A 22327-nucleotide genomic window follows, 5' to 3' on the forward strand; every position below is an offset into this window, starting at 1 on the left:
CGGGATCATCCCCTCTCCCGGGGTCCCACTGCCAGGATCACCCCCTTTCCCGGGGGTCCCTCTCCCGGGATCCCCGTGCCGGCATCATCCCCTGTCCCGGGGTCCCTCTCCCGGGATGGTCCCCTCTCCCCACCCGCTCGCTGCGGGTGCCACCCCCTGTCCCCCCGGCTCTCCGCCCCTCCGGGGGTGCGGTGGGTGCGGTGGGTGCGGTGGGTGCCCCCCGGCCGGTCCCGCCCCCGGGCCGGTCCCCCCGCGGTGCCCGGGCCGGCCCCGCTCCCCCCGCCCGCGGGCCCCGGGCATTGCGCAGGCTCGGCTCGGCTCCGCACACCCCATCATGGCGCTGCGGCGGCCGGAGCTGCTCCGGCTCCTGCTCCTACCCCTGCTCGGTGAGTACCGCCAGCCACAGCCCCCCCGGCATCGCCCCGGCACCCGCCGCCCGCCGCGCCCGCGCCCCGGCCCCGGGGGGATGCGCCGGCCCCGGCCCGGGGAAAGGGAGGAGGGATGCGCTGCCCCCGTCCCGATCCCGGGAAACGGAGGGGAGGAGAGATGCGTTACCGCTGTCCCGATCCCAGAGAAAGAGAGGAGGGATGCGCTGCCCCCGTCCCGATCCCGGAGTAACAGAGGGAGGAGAGATGTGTTGCCACCGTCCCGATCCCGGAGAAAAGAGAGGGAGAAGGGATGCGCTGCCCTGGTTGCGATCCCGGAGAAAGGGGGAAATGCGCTGCCCCGGTCGCGATCCCAGGGAAGGGAGGGAGGAGGGATGTGACCCTGGTCGCGGTCCCGGGGAAGGGATGCGCTGCCCCGGTCGCTATCCCGGGGAAAGGGGGAGATGCGCTGCCCTGGTCGCATCCTGGGGAAGGGGAGGGATGCGCTGCCCCAGCTCCGTACGGGGCTAAGTGCGGGGAAGGATGCGCTGCCCCGACCCTCGCCCCAGGGAGCTCAGGGATGCGCTGCCCCCACCCCGGAGGGATGCGGGAGCCGCCGGGATGTGGGACGGGACGGGGCTGGCCGGCACCAAGGACCCGCGGGGAGCGTGGTGCTTCAGGGACTGTGGGACACACACACACACACGCGACACAGGGGGAAACATCCCAAAACCCAGCTCAGCAAGGAGCGGGTCCAGGGCTGAGGGTGCCAGGAATGTGCAGGCTCGGCAGGCAGGCAGGGCGGACACTAGTGCCTATTCAAGACCAGGCACAGGCGCCTATTGTTCGGGGGGCCCCGCATGAATGTTTGCAGTTTTAATTGCAAAAACATTTGCTAATTCCGCTCAGGAATGAGTTTGGGCTCATTTGTTGTCTGGCTATTAATAGCTGGGGGGATGAGGAGGGGGACAGCAGCCGGTGGGCTCGCCTGTCCCTCCCCCCTGTCCGCCCAGATGGCAGGAGGAGAAGATGGGATGGAGTGGGGTTGGGCTGACAACCATCCCCTGAGTACCAAAACACCCATAACCCGTGTACAGACTCACCAGTAGCTGTTTTGGGTCAACTCAAGGCTGAAGTGTATTGAAATATTTCAAACAGTCTATCTGAGGACAAAAAACAATTCTCCAGTGACGCCAAACAGAGCCTCTCTGGGCCTCAAATAAAGTGAGGTTTGGGCACTATTCCCCAAAACAGTCGGTGGAGGGGAGAGGAGATGACTGTGGCACTCATCTGCAGCGAGGAGATGGTTGTCACGCGCCCCAGGGTCTGGTGTTCATTTGCTTTGCTGTGGTTTGTAGCAGAAGCAGTTTCAGCAGGAAAAGTCGGGAGTGCCTGATCCCGGAGCATCACACAGTTCTCTCCAGGTGCTGACTCTGGATTCAGCTTCTCCCTTTGAATGGGAAAAACGACAGACTTGGCACAGCTTTTCCTCACAGCTGCAGGGTAGAAAGGTGCCCCGTTTCCTTCCTCTGTTATGCTCAAGTGTCCTGTTGAATCCAGCCTAGAAACTTTCCTTGAATCCTGGAAACAAACTACAGATATTTCTACATTTCTTTAGAGAGACAATAGTTGCTGCAAAACAGCCAAACACCACTAGTTTCACACCTCTGCCTGAAAACATTTATCTGGTGAGTAAACCCAAGTGGTGACAGGATTTGCTTTCCATCAAATTCAAAGGGTTATGGCCAAATCAAAGTGCCTCATCCTTTACTGATTTCCAGTAATTTTTAGATTTGGGCTCAAAAGTCCCAAAGAGTGGGCAAAAGTGAGGCTGAGAATAAAAAAGTGTGTTCCACTACACTTGACTTGAGGTGCTGAGGGCACCCCATTAAGTCAGGGTTACACTGTCAGCAGTGTGTAAAATTAAATATGTACTGGAGACTGCAGGGCTGGTGCTGGATAGTGGGATGGGAGTGTGACTGCAAGGATGTGTTTGTGCCAACTGGCTACTTGGTGGGGGAAAAAAAAAAAAGGCATAAACAGAAGCAGACAAAGCTCACAAGATGCTGAGATCCCAAGCTGTCAAACTCTGACCTGCTCTAGACTCTGAGCTGCTGCTTTGACTCCAAGTGTTGGGAGCTGGGGTTGCCTCCTCCTGTGTGTTATTGCCAGAACAAACCCTCTTCTTGATAGTGGCCTTAAAACATTGCCATAAAACGGGAAACAGTGAAGCGTGGAGCATCCAGTCCATCCCCAGCTCTAGGCACTAAAAGCATCTAAAGATTCTGCACATCAGGGAAATGCCATGGTCATAATTAAACCAGAGGAAGCTCTCGGAGGCAGCGATGGAAAGTGGGGCTCACAGCTGATATCAGTGCTGCCTCCTACCTTGAGGTCTCCTGTTGCCACCTTCCCTGTGGAAACAAATATTTGGATTTTGAGGATTTTCACGGGCTGTGGAGACCTTCCCAAAACCCCCAAGTATTTCCTATTGGAAACAAAACATGCTGATACTTTATAGCCCTGGATGGGGCGATCTGGCAAGTCCCGGGCACATTTCAGTTTTAAAGCTCATTATGTTCAAATCTCCTTTCGTTTTAATTCTGAGGGTTCAGTAATATGTTGGATTTTGCAAAAGGCTTTTTAAAATCTATGGAGTAGAAGTTCTCATTTCCTTCTTATTTTTTTTTTATTTTTTTTTAATATATGAAGTCCATCTGTCCCAGCCACCAACAACTGTTCCGAGTCAGCTGTCAGTGCCAAGAATCACTCACTGGAAATGTTGTTAGCTCTCTTGCAGTGATGATAAGTTGCTTGTTGGTATTTTCTGATGGGAAGTATTCGCAGTATTGCTTTCTTTTCAACAGGCAGTAAAAAAAATCGGGACAAATAGCTTTGAGAGCCCTGCCAAAATCAGATGCTTAATAACATCTTCAAAAAAATTCCTGGGAAGGGCTTGGTGTTCCTATTTGGGTAAGCAGTATCTGGCATGGCCACCAAAGAGTAGTTGGATGCACATCTCCTTTACAGCTGTTGACAAAAGAACGTGACACCAGCACATTCCCTCTTGCCCTGAATACTTCTGACAATTACTTGGTTGAAGCAGGTTCAGAGGGTAAAATGTGTTTTCTTTAATGAGGAAAAAGAAATGTGGACTGAGATGTTGCTCTGCTCGTGAACTTGGGTTCTTTTACTGTTTGTTTTCACTGTACAAGTTGAATTCTGGGTCTCTTGGCCCCGCTGCAGCTGTTTTTCAGTTATCTGTCCTCACACTGAGGATTTGCACCAGGGACACGGGTTGAGCTGCCAAAAAAATCACCTAAACAAGTAAACAAAGTGGAATGAGCCGCTACATTTGGCTCCACAAACAAGGGCAAAAGCTGCTCTACGTGAGGGCTGTGCCAGTTTGCCCCTAACTTTAGTCATCTCCAAAGGGCAAAGCAATGATTAGCCCCCACTTGCTCCTGCTTTCCTTGCAGCTTGCTTGGATTATTATTTAAGTTTCTCTTGCAAATTGGGCTGGCTGCTTTCTCATCCTCTGCCATGGGTGTTTGTGTGTTGAAGCAGAACTGGCCTCCCAGTTGTATATTTAGAGCTAATGCTTCACAGTTGATTGCATCAAGCCCTGATGATCCGGAGAAGGTTCGTGAACTCCTCACTGAGCCAGCCCGAAGTGGTGGGAGGGAGTTAGCAAAGGGAAAGATTTCCACAGGCCAACAGGATCCTGAGTCCTCAACCTGTCTGCAAAACAAGAGTGAGTGTTGCCAGCATGCCCCTCAACAAGATAAAACCACTGCTCTGTGCAAAAAGCCTGCTTGGAAACTGCTGTTTATATTAAAAAAAAAAAAAGAGAGATGAATTCGAGATTACAAAACTAATTAGGATAATTACATTCTCAATCTGGCTTCTCCATCGACTGGAATATGAACTGCACCATCTTTTCTCAATTGATAAGGGCTGGTTGCCTTTCCTCTGAACCCCCAGGGAGTATCATGTTTTCATGAGGCACAGGATCAACACCAGATTTCAACCACTAAACGTCAGATCTGTGCAGTGGAAGAGTGAGGGTGTGTGCAGCAAAGCCCTGAGTCAGGACACGGCCCAACAACCACTTAATGGCTTTAATTGCACTAATGAACGTTCTGGACACGGGCTGAAATTTCACCCAAAGGGCCTGGTTTGCTGCTGGGTGCAGTTCTGGCACTTGGGGCAGAGGAAATACCTGCTGGGTCACAGTTCTCCAACTCCCTGCTGGAAACGAGAGGTTTCAGTTTCAGAAAAATAAATAATAACACGAAAACTGAACTTTTTTTTGGCCTGAAAGCTCGGGTCTTTGTTTGCTTCTGACCCTGCAGAGCTCTCACACCCACAGCAAAAAAAAAACCCCTGAGATGGGAGGTGTTGTTTGGAGAGTTTAATTCTTTTCTTTTGTAGAGACTTACCAAAATACATCTGTGGGGAACAGGACAGCACTCCATGGACTTCACCAGAATGTTGGTCTCAGGGATAACCAGCTCCTCACAAGCTTTTGCTTCTCGTTTTAGAGGTCAAGCAGCTTCCTTGGGGAATAAAGACTGAGGAAGGTGTATATTGGAGGTGTTTCCTGCACAGGAATGGCCAGCTGAGGTCCTGTTAGCACTTGGGTTGCCTTCCTGCATTTCCTACTCTGAGGAAGCTTTGTGTGGCTCCTGTGCAGGAGCTCAGCTGTCCAGCACAAGGCCTGGGAGGGCAACACCAAGACAGCTGCAGAACAGGGCTGGTGTCCTGTTCTTTAGAGCAGCATCCTAAGCCAGGCCTTCAAATGTCTTAGGAAAAAAAAAAACCCAACATGCAAAAAAAGAGGTCTAGAGAGGCTGTTCCTCTGCAGATCTTCAAGCTCCTTCTCTGCTGTGTTGGGTATTGAAGGAAGTTGCTTTTGGTGCCTGTTCCAAACCAGAAAACCAGCAGAGAAAAGAGCAGCAGAGGCAGCAGCAAAGCTTGTAAATGGGAGTTGGTGAAAAAAATAAATAATAAATAAATAAATTAAAACAAATCATCTCAGCAATTTCCTGAGAGCACAGTTGGGGCAGATTCCCATGAACTCACCTGTAAACTGCTGAGAGCTGTCAAATGGGAGTCCAGTCAACACTGGGCTGGCATTACCTAATTAAAAAGAAACGAAGCCACGTACGTGTTGTGACCTGACAGCCCACAGGTACTTCAGATAAGCTCAGAAAATTAATGGGAATTGTTCTGTCATGCAAGAATCACTTGTCACTATAAATAATACAAAGTATTGGGTCCTGTGGTGCCCTCATGGGATGGAGCACAGGGCTTAACACAGAGTCAGTTACGAGGGGAAATGAGGGGTTTTCAGAGCAGCTATAGGTGAAATTAAATTGTGTTCAGATAATGCTCAAGGTTTTCTTTTTTTTTTTTTTTAAGTCATAAATCCTAGGGATTTCAGAGTTAAAGCCAGAACACGCTCTAACCTCCTCCCTTCAATGTACCTGATTATTACAACACAAATGTAAGATCAGTGGGTTTTTAAGAGCCCTCTTAATTCAGTTGGGCACAGCTGGCTCATGTGAAGACACTGAGCTTTAAAACTGCAACGTGCCAGGGACTTACTGTATCTTTGGCATATGGCTAAAAGGCAGCAGTTGATGATGTTCAGCAGTATTTTAAGATTTTTTTTTTTTTAATCACGCTATTAAAAATATATTTTGGTGGACTAGGTAAGATTTTCTGCTGAGCTGGAGAAATCCACTGAAATCTAAGGGGATTTGTTCCAATTACTAGGCTGGGTTTCTAATGCCCATGACCTCTTCAGAAAATCCCTGCCTTAATAAACTTTGGGCAATTTCTTATATAAGTGGCCAGTATTTTGCAGCGAGGACGCAGACTGGGACACTTTTAGGCCCTGTTTTGAGGGGTGGAAGTGCAATACTTATAAAAATTCATGCCTGTTGAAAGCATCTGACTTCCCTGCTCACTCCCCCGCTTGAGACACCTAATTCCCATGCCGTTTTTGACATCCTTGCCCCCTGTACCTCAGGATTTACAGCCACGAAGTCCTTCAGTGGTTGCTGAGGGAGTGCATAAAATTCCACGTGTCCAAAGCGAGTCAGGGGTTGTGTTTCATTAGCAATACAGAATAAGGCTGGCGAGCAAGGTCATGGAGGAGAGCTGTTTGGAGAGCCAAGCTTACCTCTTAACAGAGAAATAGTGCTCAGCACAGCAGCCCTGCTTTTTATTCCCAGCAGAAAGGTTCCTGCCACTTCTCATCTCTCCGGGGTGGCTCCGGTGTTCTCTGAGACCTCGAGTGGAGGTGGTTGCACAGCAGAGGACTTAATGATTTTGCCTGCATGTGAATGTACGAGGCCCTGCTTGATCTTTCGGCCCAAAATCACCCACGGAGACAGTATTTCTGTTTTGCTGGGATGTTATCCTTGAAAAAAAACCACGGGTTTAATGGATGTTGCTGCTGTTCCCTGCATTACAGCAGCACGCGTGGTTTCTGCACACGGGGCTGTTTGCTGGGTGCTGCCAAAAAAAAGAAAATAAAAGAAAAAGCCAAAACTCTGCACCAATTTGTGTCCTCACTCACTGAAAGCCCCCCCAGAAGATTAATTCATGGTGCTGCTGGGCTGCCATAAAGATGAGCAGCATTCCTTGGAGTGTGGGATGGTAATGGCTGAGTGAGCTTGAATCACAGCAGTGGAAAGAACCCCAGTGTCCACAGCAGCTCTTCCACGGACCCCAGGGTCCATTAAGGAGATTGTTGCCTGCTAATGGACTTCCTCCCGAGGCTCTGGCTGCTAACACTCTCCTGAATGATTTCCGGGAGCCTTCACAGCAGGGAAGGTGTTGCAAAGTCCTGCAGCTCTTGTTGCTTCTGTGAAATAGCTTTTATCCCCTCGAAGGAACTTAGCAGCAGCTATTTTTAATACACATTTAAATCTTTGCTTTAATCTTATTCTTCTGTATTGATCTCTGCAGAAGCTCAAAGATAAATATTTATTTAAAACCCACCACGTTGTTTGGGGTTGGTTATTTTTAGAGCCTGGAAAACATCCTCTCTGTAGTAGTGAGGGCATCTTAGAAAGGGAAGTCCCAGCTCTGTGCTCTGGACCTCTGGACCAGCCCTGGCTTCCCCAGCCTGTGGGAGTCCCTGGTCCTTGGAAGAGTGGGTTGTTGAGGTGTTCAGATACCAACAGCCAAGGTGGGAGGAGTAAAACATAACCCTGTGGTGGAGTGATTGCTCTGTGTTTTGCTGGCAGGACTGGACACATGTGCCATGAAGCAGGTTGGCTTCACCCACCACGGATCTCCCTGTTGATGGAGAGGCTCCTGCAGCAGAGGAGGTGCTGGTTTCCCTCCCTCTTTGGTCTTGGCTGCTCTGCTGAGGTTGCACATCGATGGGGCTGGGCTGGTTTCTCGGGGAGCAGGGAGGCAGTGGCTTATCTCCTGTCTTGTGCAGGAGCAAACAGCTCTTAGTTGGCTACAGCCTGGTCAGGGCTGATGGGGTTGCCTTTGAACTGGCGATGTGGAGATGAAAGGCAGAGTGCCTTGTAATCACCTCCTGAGCCTCATGGGCTCTCCCTCGAGCAGAACTGGCTGTTTGAGTTGGTAAGCATCCTTATGGAGCTGGTGTTTTCCCTTTATTTTGGCCAGTTTTCAACATCCCATAAATAGCAGGGCAGCGTGGAGCTGTGCCTGCCAAAGCTGCCTCGTGTGTGCTGGAGGGGAGGTTAAACCAGGTACTAACATCTCTCCTCTTCCATCAGGAATCCTCTGTTGGGCCTGGCCAACACACAGCTGTCCTCACCCACGGGCACCACGTGCTCTCCCACACCACAGGGCAAGATAAGCCCTTTGAAGTCTGTGCTGGGGTTGGCAGCAGCTTCTGAGGCACCCGGGGACCCCCCTTTCTCAGTTGCCAACTGCTCCTTGAGTTCCGCAAGCCAACAGCTGAGCTCTGACCAGGGCTGATCAGTCTGAGGGGCTGGAGCAGTGGGGCCTTGCCAGGGGACAGAGGGGACTCCAGATTCCAGTTTATTTGTGGTGCTACATGAGCATGGGAGGATCTGGGGGCTCTTTCCCCACACGGTGCCAAGGCGGCATCGTCGCCACGAGCATCCCGCTGTTGGTCCACAATAGGGATTGTTCTCCTCCCTTGGGCAGGCTCCTGGTGTTCTGCTGCAGGCTCCTTGATCCTCCTCTCTCTGCAAATATTTGGAACAGATCCTGTTTGGCTGTTTTGACAGTTTGACTCAGCTATTAAATGACAAAGGCAAGCTGGACCCAGGTTCACCGTGATTACAAGTAGCTCTACAAAGAGGGGAGATGAGGGTCAGATTCAGACACGGTGCTCTGGGGGAGAGGTCCTGGCCTCGATGTGTAGAGCTGGAGCTGGGTTGCATGCAGCAGTTGTGCCTGCAGCATGCGAGGGGATCTCCTTCTTGGCTGTGACACTGCACAGTCCCGAGGAGAGCGTGGTTTTGGAGTGACAAACATGTCATAATTCTGGCTGCTTACATATTTCCCAAGAGCTTCTCAATTCCTGGCTCATGCTCGGTCACTTCTGAGGCACACATGCCATACATCTCACATCTGCCACTCAGCTTCAAGTTCTGGACGTGAGGCAAAGTCTGTCTTTCCTACAAAGGCTTCCCTCTTTCCAGCTTCCTTTTGGTGTCTGTGTCCCTCGTTGAGAAGCAGTAGCTCCTTCAAAGAAATGCGAGGAAGCCCATTTGCAGAATTTACAGCTGCTTCCCCAGCCTTGAGTGTCCTCCTCTTTAGGAGCAAGTTGTTAAGCATGTTCTTAAGTGGGAAGATAAGTGGTGTTATGATCCTTTCATCTTCTGGCTCGGAGCAGGCTGTAGATATCTGATAAGGGGATGACAGCAAGGAAGATGCATAGGCACCTTTGGATTTAATTCCTACTTTGCAAGGCAGTCTTGAAAGCACATCTCTGGTGGGAACACAGGCTGGGAAAATAAAGCTGGTCCTTCCCTTCTCAGCATATGTCTTTCCCTCATGTCTCTGAGGCAGATCCTCTGTGTGTGCCAGCAGAGCTGGTGCAGAGGGAGCTGGGTTCTCCATTTCTGAGCCCTCCTTCTGGTGCTGACACTCGAGGGACTTGGCTTGGCTTGTCTCTAGACACTGTTTCGGCTGGTGATTTCATTCCCACATTCCTTTTTTCTGGCAGGTTTGAGCCGTGCTTTAAACAGGGCTGCATTTGCAGTCTCACACGTGAGATGCATTCCTGGGCAGGGGGCTGGGGGACAGCACCCATCAGCTTCACGGGGGTGGGAGTCTTCAGATCACTCCTGAACAGACTGTGCATTCAGTTCCAGAATTCCTGCTTTAGTCCCCTGTCTGTTGGCTGAAACAGGTGGCAAGCACATGCCTGTGAGGGTCTGTGTTGGGGGTGGTCTTCAAGGTCAGCTGTATCCTGCCCACATTCCTACTGGGTCCCTCCACCTCATCCTCTGGCCCAGCTGGCTCTGGGCCACCCAGCCCAGAGGTTCCTGACCATGAACACGAGCTGATTGTTGGACAGAAACCACTTGAAAGTGGTGTTTGTGCTGCCCAAGCCTGTGCCAGCCTGCTGTGTGTTCCTCCAAGGGCAAGGGGCTGGGGCAGAACGTGTCCAAAATTCACTGCCGCCTCCGGGGCACTCACACTGAGCATCCCACGTCCTCGGGAGAGGAGACAGCCCTTGTGCAGCTCCAGGATGTGGCAGGAGAGGCTTCTTCCACAGTAGGACTCTCCACAGTCTGTGCTGGCGGCAGTGGTGGCTGTGCAGGTGGAGCTGGTGAGCTCCTGGACACTAGGACAGAGGTGACAGACCTAGGGACAGAGGTGAAAGTTGAGCTGCTTGAGTCAGGGAGTTCTCTGGCAGGGTTTTGGCACAGTCTGCAGGCAGATCCAGAGGAGGCAGTGCCTAGTGCCCTGAGAAGCCACATCCAGGTGCTGCTGTTGAGGGCTCTTCCAAGGAGCCCTGCCTGGTGCCAGGCTTTTCCGAGTGCCTGTGCTGTTGTGTTATCAGGGATTTCTTCTCCCAGCCCTCTGTGTGGTGCCTGCTCCTTCACAGGTGAGGCTACAAACCTTCCCAAGGCAAACCCAACCTATCTGCCCCAGGAGCTTTCTCTGGGGAGCTGCTGCAGCTCAGCAGGGCTGGCTTTGCCACCCCAGAGCTCTGAAGTGTGAGCAGGGGCCGCAGCTCCCTCGGCCCCCAGAGCCTCTGCACCTCTGCTGTTACTCAGCACTTTTCTCTGACAGGGAATTAAGTAGGATTTCTAGGTCATTGTGGGCCTGTCAGGAGGAATCGTCTCCTGTAGACCTCATTATCAAGGCTCTTTCTGCAATGCCAGACTTCAGAACAATTGCAGCCTGGTTCCCTAAACACTGACTAATGAGACAGAGCTGTTAGCAGCAGTTTGCTAAATAAAGGCTGTTTCTGCCTGAGACAGAATAAAGCCAGACGGGATTTTCTTAGCTGTCTCTCACACAGAAGGTATTTCAAAGGACCCTTATTAAAATAATGAGCTAGATCTTGCTCTTGTGGTGGCTGCATGGGGTCAGTGCTTGATGCTAGTGCCAGATGCTTCCCCACAGCAGTGGCTTCAAGTAACTTGTGCTCAAGAAACCTAAAAACCTCTCCAGCTCCCTTGGTTTCAAGGTATTTTGAGCATTTCCCTGAGCTCCTGTGCCTTGGTCCTGCTGTGATAGTGACCTGCTCCCTCTTGGTGGTCAAGCTGACCTTGGGTGCCTCAGGAAGATGCTTTTTGATCTCCAGGTTGTAGCAGAGCTTGCTCAGCATTCATGGAGATGGGTTTGGAATGGCAAGGGATCCAGCACTCAGAATGGGAGGGACAGGTGGGACAAGTGTATGGCAGCTTTTGAAAGGAGCTGGAGGTTTGCAGCTTGCTCAGGTGAGAGCAGAAGGGATGTAGCCCCCACCTGTAGCGTGAAGCCAGGTAACTTCTGCTCATGTTCCTGTAATGAGATTTTTCATCCTGCCTCTCCTCTTATCGTCAGAAGGCCCTGGATTAGAGATAAACTCCGAAGCATGATGGGATGGGTCCTTGCCTCTGGCTGGAGCAGGCACAGGAGAGCTGGGGATTATTACTTGGCCAGTTTGCAGGTTTGTTTGAAGGGGTGCTTTGATGTAGCAGTGGGAGTCCGTGGAAGGCAAACGGTGTCTAGACAGGTTTTTCCTCACTCACTGTTGTTATCTCTGAAGCAGCAGAAGTGTTGCCAAACAGGCTGAATGGCTCCAGAAGCAGAGCTATTTCTAGAAAGATGGAATGTGATTTTTCAGGAGAATCCAAAGGAGCTCTTGCTGGATCCTCGTTGAACCTCCAGCTGGATCCTCGTCGAACCTCCTGCAGGTGGAACTGCTCCTCTCTGTGCTCCAGGCACTGCCTGGATCAGTTAATTGCAGGTGGATTCTCCTAAGAGCGAGCAAGCGGAGGTCAAGGAGGTGGCTGGTGGATTTCCAGGTGAGCTGGCATGGCAGAGAGGTCCAGGAGAGGTGCACTGAGCAGTGCCATGGCCAGCGGGTTGGGAATCCAGGGCGGCAGTCGATTTTGGCAGCAGCACCATGCTGAAATAAGATGCCCTTGGTTTGGCAAGCTGGAGGCTGCCAGGACTTGCCCAGCGGAGCTGGCCTGTGTGCCCAGTGACAACTGCAGCCAGTGGTTCAGTGGCACTGGGAGGGAAAGCAAAGGCAGGCCGGGATCGAGAGAGTTGTTGCTGGCTGGCAAGCCCTGCTCTCAGCGCTGTCTCAGCTCTGATCTGCCATCTCCCCCGGGCTGTTTGGGAGGGGAAGTGGAGACTGGATTCAAATGCCTATTGTCTGTCCTTCAGCTGGGAGCAGAGCCAGCAGAGAGAGCGGTGCTGGCAGCATCTGATACAGGGGGCAGATGTGAGGGGAACATACTCATCCGTGAAACGCTGGCACTGGGATTTTCAGAGGAGCCTCAAAGGTTAAGTGCCATGTGTTGGAATGTGTACATGGAGGTCAAGAGAGGAATCCGGGGCTCCAGGGATTCCTGCAGGGCTTGGGGAAGCTTTTTGAAGGCAGCTCTTGCCACTGGGACAAGCCCTTGTGTGGCATCTGTCAGGGTTCCTGCTGTCCTGGGCCCCGTTTGTTTAAGCGTGGCCGGGCAAAGCCACACCGTGCCAGGTCTGATCTCACCTGGGGGCCTTCAGGGGTGCTCAGGTGAGCTCACCCTGGCTCCCCACTCCTGGAGCCAGCTGCCAAGCCTTCTCCAAGCAGGAGCTGAGAGCAGAGTGTTTCCTGACCCTGCCAAAGGAGGGCTCGGCCACAGGTTTCAAGCTGAGCTGGAAACTTGGCACTGAGGCGCGGAGCAGCAAAGAGCCCAGCTTGCTCCTCTGTGTCAGGGTTGGCTTCTGTACTGCTGTGGGGAGTGCAAATATGTTCCCAATCTGTTTGCTTCACTGACATGACTCCAAGACACACAGGGAACAGATACACTGACCAAGAAGGGGCCATTGTTAGAGGGACCTTCCTGACTGTGGCTCTGCTGTACCCGGCGCTGCTCGACTTCATCCCCGGCATCCAGAGGGCTCGATCCTCCCAGGGATCCCACATTAGCACAGGCAAGCCAGGGGTTTGTTCCTGTTTTACTCAATTTGTCCACCCGTGTGCCCTGATCTGGCCTTTGTGATTTACATGCTGATCTCTGGCAGGCAGGTATTAAATCAGGCTGTAGATAAAAGCAGTTACAAGCATTGCTTCCCTGAGAACCACCCCAGACATCCACTGACACATTGCTAATTGCACCCAGGCAGACAGATAACTCCCTGTGCTGGAGGCTCAGGAGCCAGGGGAGGGAGGGATGGGCTGATGGACAGGTTGGGGTTTTGGCTAAGGAGGGATAAAGGCCCCAAGAAAAGCAGAGAAGAGGAAGGGAGTTACCTCATTTGTTTCCAGCAGCCAAGGCAGGGTTGTCCTCTGAGAGGTATTTCCTTAAGCTTTATACAGTCCGAATTTAGTTGCAACTTTTATGAACAATAAAGGCTTCCATGGTTTCCCTTGGAGGAGCTGGAATGAATCCAAATAGATTGCAGTGCTGAGAAGCAGATCCTGTTATTAATATCAGCCTAATCATTTCTTTCCATCTCCTTCCCACCTTTTCTCCCATTCACATTCCTAAAGCCTTCGGCCAAGTTACCAAGTCCAGTCTGCCCCCTTCTTCAGCTGTTTCTGACTCTGCAGGCCAGATTGCAGCCTCCCCTGGCTTTTTAGGGTCTGTGAGGGCATTTAATATGCCTGCACCAGGCTGGGATGGGGACTGTCCCCCATTCCTCAGGAGAGACCTGGCAGTGTGACACAAAACCCCCAAAGCTGGCAGGACAACGGAGCAGAGCTGAGCTTAACTGGGGACCAGCACGTGCTGCTGGGCCTGTGTCTCTCTGGGAAAAGGGCCTCTGACCAGGACTCGACTGGGAGCATTCAGCTGAGAAAATTCTCTGCTAAAAATAGCAGCAGATGATGTTTAAAGAGGAAAACAAGTCAGGGTCTGGGAGAAGTTAGTTCCCAGATACGTGGCTAATTCAACTCCCCCAGGACAAGCAGTCTCTTAACCCCTCCGTGCCAAGGCTCGTTTCTGCTCCATTAAACAAGCTTGCCTTGGTCAGGAATCCAGGCTGGGACAAGCCAGGCTGGGTTTTGTCCTCATTCTTTGCTCTGACACAGCACTGCTCCCCTCCCTCTTCCCCTGCTCATTTATGCCAGCATCTCCCTAATAGCTCTCTGTGTCAACGCTTTTCATCTTTATCTGTCTGTGCCTTCGTTCGGGCTCCCTTTAATTCCCCGATGCACTTCCCAAGAAAATAATCTCCCCTGAACCCTGCGGCGCTTCTCCCCGCGCAGGTTTGCACAGCCTGATGTTGTTAACAAGGTAAGTCTTCTCAGATCTGCTCGTGTGATTCGGGGCTGCCCCCAAAATCACGTCTCCCCAGCTCACACGACGACGTCTCCAGGATGCCTCTTTTTCCCCGGTAGAGCCGCATCCTTTGTTCTGACGGGTTCGCTGCAGAGCTTCAAAGCTGCCTCACAGAGGCAGGGCCCCACCTCTCCAGCCTGGAATGACGGCAGTGGAATCACAGGCTCTCGCTCTCACGCTCACAGGCAGATGTGGATGCTCCCTCGGTGCCTGCAGCCAGCCCCTCGCAGCCTTCATTTGTACATGTTTTGTGCGGCGCATTAGCGAGACAATTGCGGTTTATACCCGGGGCTGGAATTACACACAGGCAGAAAAGGACAAAAATTATACTGTAAAATTGGAGGAAATGTTCTTAAAACGAGAGCTGCTTTCGGTCTTGTCATAAATGATTTCTCTGTGTGCTTGCTCACGCCCTCTCCTGTTCCCTTCTCCAGCCTACTCTCGGCTCTTGGCTCTGCTGGCTGCTGCTCTCTTCCCAACTCCCGTTTTCCACAGGAAGATGACATGGTTGGGTCCCCGATAAGCAGAACTTCAGATCCGTGTTTTGCTGGTCAAGCTATAGGCTGGAGGAGAAGGGAGGATCAGGAGATTAGAGTCACAGACAGAGGAATAGAGGATTAGAGGCTAAACCCCTCCAAGTCTCTGTATTGATGGTTGGGACACAGCCAGGCTCTGAGGAGCACTGCAAAGCCTGGAGCTGATAGCATATCCGCTTAGTTCCTGTCTTTGCATTGCAGGCAGCTTTTGAGATATGTGTCCTCATCAGAAGCCAGGGTCAGGCAGGTACCAGGCATCCCAGCTCCTGGGGAAGTCAAGTACCTGCTGAGATCAAGTCTGTGCGTTGGCTGGCGCGGAGCCTGGAAAACGTCACCCTGGCTTATGAGATTCTCAGCAATCCTTGAGTCAAATTCCCACACAAGACAAAAATAAAGGAACTTGCCCCTTTTCCCGCTGCAGCTCGTTCTGTGTCCCTGATCCTGGCCATAGATCCCTGTCATGTCTCTCTGACCCCGCTCTGTCCTGGAGACATCCCTCAGCATCTGTGGGCTGCAAGGAGAGTCCTGCTGGGAGGGAGGGAGAGGACAGGATGGGGGGAGGACCATTGCCCCTGGCTCTTGTGACAGTTATCTGCTGGTTCCCTCCCACTTTGCACTAATTTGGTATCAGCATCTGCCACTTTGGGGAGGAAGGGGACTTGCTGAAGTGAGAAATAACGTAGGATGTGCCTGCATGGCAGTTCTTGGGGCTGGGAAACAATGGAAGGCAAGTGGGAATAGGCAGGAAGGGTTGGTTTCAAATCTGCCCTTTGCAAAAATTCCCACTTCTCTCCAGTGCTCCCTATCTTTGTTCCTGGGATTTGCTGTTGCAAGGCACTCTCATCTGGTAAACAGGTCACACAGAATGGCATATCCACTGCTGGCTGAGATAGCATGTTCCTTGCTCTTCCTGGCTTTCATTCCTCAGTTTTTTCCTCTAGTGAACTGGAACTGTACATCCTCACTGAGTTACAGGGGACACTGAATTTGAAGGGATCGAGGCTCAGCTGAGAAATGTGCAGCACTTGGACAGATGAAGATGATCATGGGGACAGGTTCCTCAGGGTTCCAGGGGCCCATCCAGCTGTATCCCTTGGGTTTTCATGCCCTAAAGCAGAGGTGGGGATGAGTTGACCTCCTGGGACCCCCTCATGTCCCATTTTCTGTGACTGCACTGATTTTCATGGTCCTTACTGGCTGTGAGCCAGCCCAGGTTGAAGGTGTAATTACACTGTCCATTTGTTAATGAAAATGGCCTGACCAGTGCTCAGCACAGTGTGACTGGTTTGATACGTTCCTGGTCAAGTAATCTGTATTTCTCATCTGGTTTTTGCCAAAACCTTGGTGCAGCTGTAATTAGAAGCTGTCCTGCCTGATGGCCATCCCTCAGAGCCACCCAGCAAGGCCACCTGCCCTTGTTTTTTCCTCCTGGAGAGTCAGCCTAGCACTGGAAGCCCAAGGCATCTGTGTAAGGGGCTTGACCTCAGAGGCCAGCAAGGCATAAGAAGTGATCTGGGCAGGACTTAATCCCCTGGTCTGTGGTATCTAATGCAACACAGAAGTTCCATGCCCTGTTCCCTGTTGCTTACACAAGGAAAACAAGACTTTCAGTTCAGCCTCATGTTTTTTGGTTTTTGTTTTTTGGGGTTTTTTTTGAATGGGAGAAGTAATTCAGCAATGCAAGGGCTGGTAGTAACAGCCTCATCTATGCACAGCTTTCTTATTCATGCTTCCTTTCTGGTCCCTTTCCATTACCCTTCATCCCAGATTTTCAGGGCCAAATTCTAACTCTTTCCATCTTCTCTTAGATCTGAAGATGGCCTGAAATATATTCCAGAAGGAGATGCAATCTGACATGCTGGAAACTCTCTAGCTCTTGCTGCTTCCATCTTAATCTCTTTTAAGTATTAGGCATTAGTCATCCACACAAATATTGCTTCCTTCCCATCTTGCATGTGCAGTCAGTCCTTTCCAGGAGAAGAGCCAGAAACCAGGGGATGAGCTTGGGAAAACAGGAGAGCTAGGAGCAGATATTCACGGATTAAGGTGTTGGGCAAGGCTTGTGCATCCCCATCTGCAAAATATTAAATGTCCATCTCCTCCTTAGTGGCAGCAAGGTGTAGATCCCTTAGTGGAGCTCATATCTCCAGCCATGTCTGTTGGGACAGGTGAAAACCTGTTTGAATGAAATTGGGATCAGTGTGCTAAACCCTTCAACCTGGGAGCTTTCTGCTCAGGTTGCCAGCCACCAGCTCACCTCTGCTCCCTCCTAAAGCATCTGTGCCCCCCTGAGGAGAGCAGAGCACGAGAACGTGCTGGAGGAAGAGGTCCAAGCTCAGCAGGTCCGGCCAAGAGCTCAGACTTGGGCTAAGACCATAACTCTGAGCTCTGCCTGCTCATCCAGCTGTGCAGCATGGCTCAGGGTGTCTCCTCCCAGCCTGGGCCTAAGGGTTTGCTGAGTGGGTGGTGTGTAGATCTGATCCTGAGAACAGGCTGTCTCGTTTCTGTGAGGGGGTAGATGTGTAGGACCTTAACACCTGATCTCTAACCACGCTGCAGTGCCATGAGCACAACAGCAAGCAGAGGTTGTGAAACTCTTAGCTCCAGAAGCCCTGATCAGATGGTGATTTGAGACAGTCTGTCTGCAGCTGCATCCCAACGTGATGAAACCAAGCTTGGGGAAACCATCAGAAAGCTCTGTGTGGTCTTCACAGGCAACACCCACACTTCCCTCCCTGCACGGGAGAGAGGGGGAGTGTTTGGCTGCAGAGGAGGATGCTTTGCAGAGAGGCTTCTGTCCTAAGAGGGCTCCAAATCTCCTCAGTACCAACCTGTTTCACTCCTGAGGGTGGGTGTGCTCTGCTGTGTGATTAGGAGGTAGAACAGTAAATCCTCCTGTCCAAAAAAGGGGGGAAAGACAAAAAGAAAATGAAAGAAGAAAAGAAGGAGAGGGAAAGAAAAAGGAAGGAGGAAAAAAAAAAAGACTGTGTGCATGGCCTGGGTGCTAATGAGCCTTCTCTGCAGCAAATACAGTCAGACTGGTCTTTAAGGTCCCAGTTTAAGTCAGGGGATTTAAATCAGGAGATTTAAGCAGGTTAAGATTTCGTTCCAGAACTGCCTATACTCTATTTGAAAGTCAAGCATCTCCTCACCTTCTCTGCTGGTGAACAGGAAGAGAGCGAATTAAGAGCAAAATCCCAAATTACATCTTCAGATGTACACAAACGCTTGACTGTCCTCCACACAACTTCATCCTGTAGGCTCCTGGTCCTGCTGGGACCACCAGACCCTTGTGATCAGCATTTCAGAAGAGGGGGCCACCAGCCAGCTACCTAAGAGGAGGAGGAAAGCAAAAGCCTGGACCACGTGGAATGCCCAAGCCTGCTCTGTAACGTTGCATTTTTCCTTCTCTGGGTTAATTATGCCTCATGCTCCCTGCCCAGGCGGGCACATCTCCCCTGTTTGGAGCTGGCACCCTCTTAGCTGAGCGGTACAAGCCCTGCATCTAAAATAAGCCACGCTGCTTTATGATAGCTGGTAAAAATAAAGCTTTACCAGCACAAGCAGCTCTAACAGCACAGAGGATTTACGACTGAGTGGGTTTTTTCCAGGGTGGGCTGGCCACAGTCTGGTGATGGCCTTTTTATAACCGTTATCAGCTCCCACACAGACCAGGTCCATCTGTTACTTAATTTGGACGGAGACACTCCTAAGCTTTTGTTCACTAATCACTCGCTGCACATCTACATTGTTCTCCAGCAGGGCAGCCCACCCCGGAGTCAGGCTTGGCTTGCTGATCTCAGGGAGACACCATGGAAAAATGGAATAAAAAAGGCATGCAGCTCGCTCAGGTCACTGGACCAGCTCCCCTTCTCTCAGCTTCAAGGGGCTTTGAACCTGCCACTTGGGTGCCAGAGCAAACATACAACCCGTTCCTGGGGCTGGAAGTTAAGACTGAGTGCTACAAAAGGTTTATGCACCCTTTATTAATCCAGTCTTTATGTATCACAAGTACGTTTAAGTCCCTTGAGCTATTCTTGAAGCTCCAAAGAACAGACAAAAAAATCCCCAAAAATATAACCCAAAAATGCCAAACACACCGGTCTCTCATTCCTGTGCCATGCTGTGTTGTCTGCCCTGCACCACCTGGCACAAGTTGTGTTGTATGATCACAAAGAGACACATTGGGGATAGAGAGGAGGGGGGATAAAGAGCCTGGAGCTCTGGGAGACAAAAGGATGGATATTTTGAGGCAGATGGTCAGATGTTCCTGAAAGGGCTTATGGTGATTTCCTCAAAATAAGCTGCGGGCAGAAACCCGGCCTCCCCCTTCCTTGTCTTACCCAGCCCAGCTCTGCCTGGCTTCCTCCCCTCTTCCTCTGGGGTTTTCCCCCACATTTCACCATCAGCTTCCTCCCTGCACACACACACAGCCCCTGGGAGGCAGGGACAGTGCTGGGGTCTGGTGTCCCTCACAGCTCTCCTGCCTGGGCTGGCCTTGTCCCCACCACTCCCAGGGTGGGGATGGATGCTCCAGGGGCACCTCCAAACTGGCAGCCAACAACGTGCCGACCTGCAGAGGGTTCAGCTAACACGTTTTAACACCTAACAACATATCACTGGCTCAGTAGCTCTCCTGCTACACTGAGTAACCACCCGGAGAGCCAAGATGCTTAACAAGGCGTGTGGTTTATCGCAGCATTCCCACATGGCTTAGACACGCTTTGAATTGCAAATCAAGCAAGGGCTTAGTGATGATGGACACCTCAAGCAAGGCATATTTTTGTTGGTTTAGTGGGCAGGTGTTTAAATACAGCTGCGTGGTTTTTGTACTGCTTGTGCCTGACAGTGCATTAACTAAAATTACCGTATCAGATAACCGCGATATCGAGCGATGCTGCAGCACAGGCTGTTGGCAGCAACTCATCCCAACTGTTTCCTGGTCATCCTTTTACTTTGCCTGCAATTCTTCAGGAACACTTCACCCCCTCTTCAAGTTTCTGCCTGGAGTTTTCAAACAGAGACGGGGATGGAAAGAGGTGGAAGGTCAGGCTTGGCTTTGAACGGTTCAGAGAGAGGAGATTTAACACATCAAGTTGTCTATAAAGCTGCTTTTTTTTTTTCAGTATAGCATTTTAAAATGATTCAGATAACATGAGTCACAGTAACAAGCATGGGCTGGATCTCTTTAGCTGAAAAAAAAAAAAAGTGCCATAAGAAAATGCTATAGACTTCACTGCCTTGTCCTGGATTCTATTTTGGAGGACTGATGACATTTGGGATTCAACCATATGTCTGGCTGATTCTGTAGCACATACAGATCTGGTAGGTATTCAGGAGTGTAGAACATACAGATCTGGTAGGATTTGGGAGATGCAGCACACAGAGATCTGGTAGGAACTGGGAGATGCAGCACATACAGATCTGGTAGGAATTCAGGGATATTGAACATACGGATCTGGGAGGAATTCAGGGATGTAGAACATACAGACCTGGTAGGTGCCTCTGCTGTGGCACATATGCTGCTCTGGAACTGGAATTCGTGGCTATTCCTGCTGTTCTCCAAACCCTGGGTGCCTTTGAAGTGAGATTTACATAACACCAAACCCTTGCTGCTTATTTGCACTGGGCTGAAAGAGGCCTAAAGGAACACCTTTGGAACACTCCTTTCAAAAGGTGGCTTAAGCACTAAAGATGATTTAACACTCAAAACAAAGCAACCCTTAAGTGTGGTCACTGAAGGGACAACCCTTGCCCACAGCAGGGAAATGGGACAGAGCAGGGATCACCCTGGCACTGATTTACAGACATCTGGGGAGCACTGGCTTGGTGAAGATTCCTGCAGCTCCAGGGAGACTGGAGAACAAGGCATACCCAAAAGTAATGCTCAGAAGAGCTATTAAGGCACTCTGCCCCTGCTCTGCAGTCTGTATGGTCACTTGAGGTTTGTGTTTTGGTTTGCTGTCGCCTTCTTGTAATTTAGAACATGCTACTTGCAGCATTCTGCCACAGAGAGGAGAATAAATCTGTCTTAGCAGTGATTTAAGGAGCCACATTGATCTCTGCCCACGGTCAATACACGTAATAATGTCAGAGCCTCTCACAGTCTCCAAGGACTCAGTTTCTGCCTTAAAATTTGTTGTCATCCTGCTTCGTGCCTGAGGGATAGACCTGAATCTCTTGTGTTTAGTGGGTGAGAAAAAGCCTGCTGTGAACAATTTCTGAGCAGTGAGATGGGGCTGGAGCTGATGGAGTCCCACTGTCTTGGAGTGAACATTTGTGGAGCCATAACTCCCTCAGAGCAGCACAACACTGTGATTTTACTGTCCCCTCCTACAACTGAGCTGATATTGTAGCTGCAGCAGATGTACCTCAGCAGGACTGTTATCATGATGTCTCTTTGATGGGGCACCATTTTTCTGAAAAATTATGTTGTGTAAGCAAGAATCCATAACAAACCCCAAACTGGTACAAGTTTCCTTTAAGGAACGAGGAACCCTTTCCCTCTCCTTCTTTCTCTAGTTTTTCCAAGAGGAAGATATATAGGGTAGCACTGACCAGGCAGATGCTGTGGAAGGTGCCTTCTGTGGCTCTTCAGGTGCTCTGCAGATTTTGGAAGGGTCCCATCACTTGGAAGTTGTTTCCATAACTCAGTTCCCTCATGGTGCTGTCTCTGAAGAAAGCAGAGCCCACAGCTTCCCCCTTTTTGAAAGCTGAGCCAAATTCCTTATTAGAGCCACCTGTCCTGAGCAGGAGGCCAACCAGCATCTCCTCAGATCAGCTGAGTGCTCAGAGCTGGGCTCTCCATTAATTCTCCCTTGGTTCCAGAAGCAGGAACAGCAGAGCCCACCGAATGCCTTGTTTGTATGAAGATCCCTACACTGCTGTTGAAAATACGCCCAAAGGTTTCAAAAGGGTTTTCCCAAAAGTCTTGTCTTCTGGGACTAAGTACTCCCAGTGCTCTGGGGGTTTGCTGGGATCAGTGAAATCTGTCCATGCTCTCCAGGGAGCAAAGCAAGGATCACAGACAGAACACCTGAGAGGATCAAAGGGCTTCTTGAAAGAGCATGTAGTGACAGGACAAGGGGGAATGGATTCAAACTGAGAGAGAACAGGTTTAGATGGGATGTTGGGAAGGAATTCTTCCCTGTGAGGGTGGGGAGGCCCTGGCCCAGGTTGCTCAGAGAAGCTGTGGCTGCCCCAGCCCTGCAAGTGTCCAAGGCCAGGTTGGACAGGGCTTGGAGCAACCTGGGAGAGTGGAAGGTGTCCCTGCCCATGGCAGGGGGTGGAATGAGATGAGCTCTAAGGTCCCTTCCAACACTAACAATTCCATGATTCTGTGATGAACAGAGACTTCTCCCAAATATCTACATTAAAGTCCAGGCCACAGTCCAGAGCACTGTCATCTTAGCTCCATATTGGATTAATCCCAAATGCTGCATGACTGTCTCTAGTGCAGAAG

The 22327-nt window shown here is 50.9% G+C and overlaps 1 protein-coding gene across 1 annotated transcript in view; it reads left to right on the top strand.

Annotated features, from left to right (window-relative positions):
• Positions 1-306: 306 nt before the first annotated feature.
• JAM3 (junctional adhesion molecule 3) overlaps positions 307-22327 on the top strand; it is a 30588-nt gene continuing 8567 nt past the window's right edge. Inside the window, exon 1 of the mRNA XM_051812317.1 lies at positions 307-386. Coding sequence (XP_051668277.1) covers positions 335-386 — 52 coding nt within the window. The 5' untranslated portion in view covers positions 307-334. The remainder of the gene's footprint in view (positions 387-22327) is intronic.

This window comes from Manacus candei, unplaced genomic scaffold (genome assembly GCF_025592945.1).
Source record: "Manacus candei isolate 608988 ecotype Guabito, Panama unplaced genomic scaffold, ASM2559294v1 h1tg000086l, whole genome shotgun sequence".
Lineage (NCBI taxonomy): Eukaryota > Metazoa > Chordata > Aves > Passeriformes > Pipridae > Manacus > Manacus candei.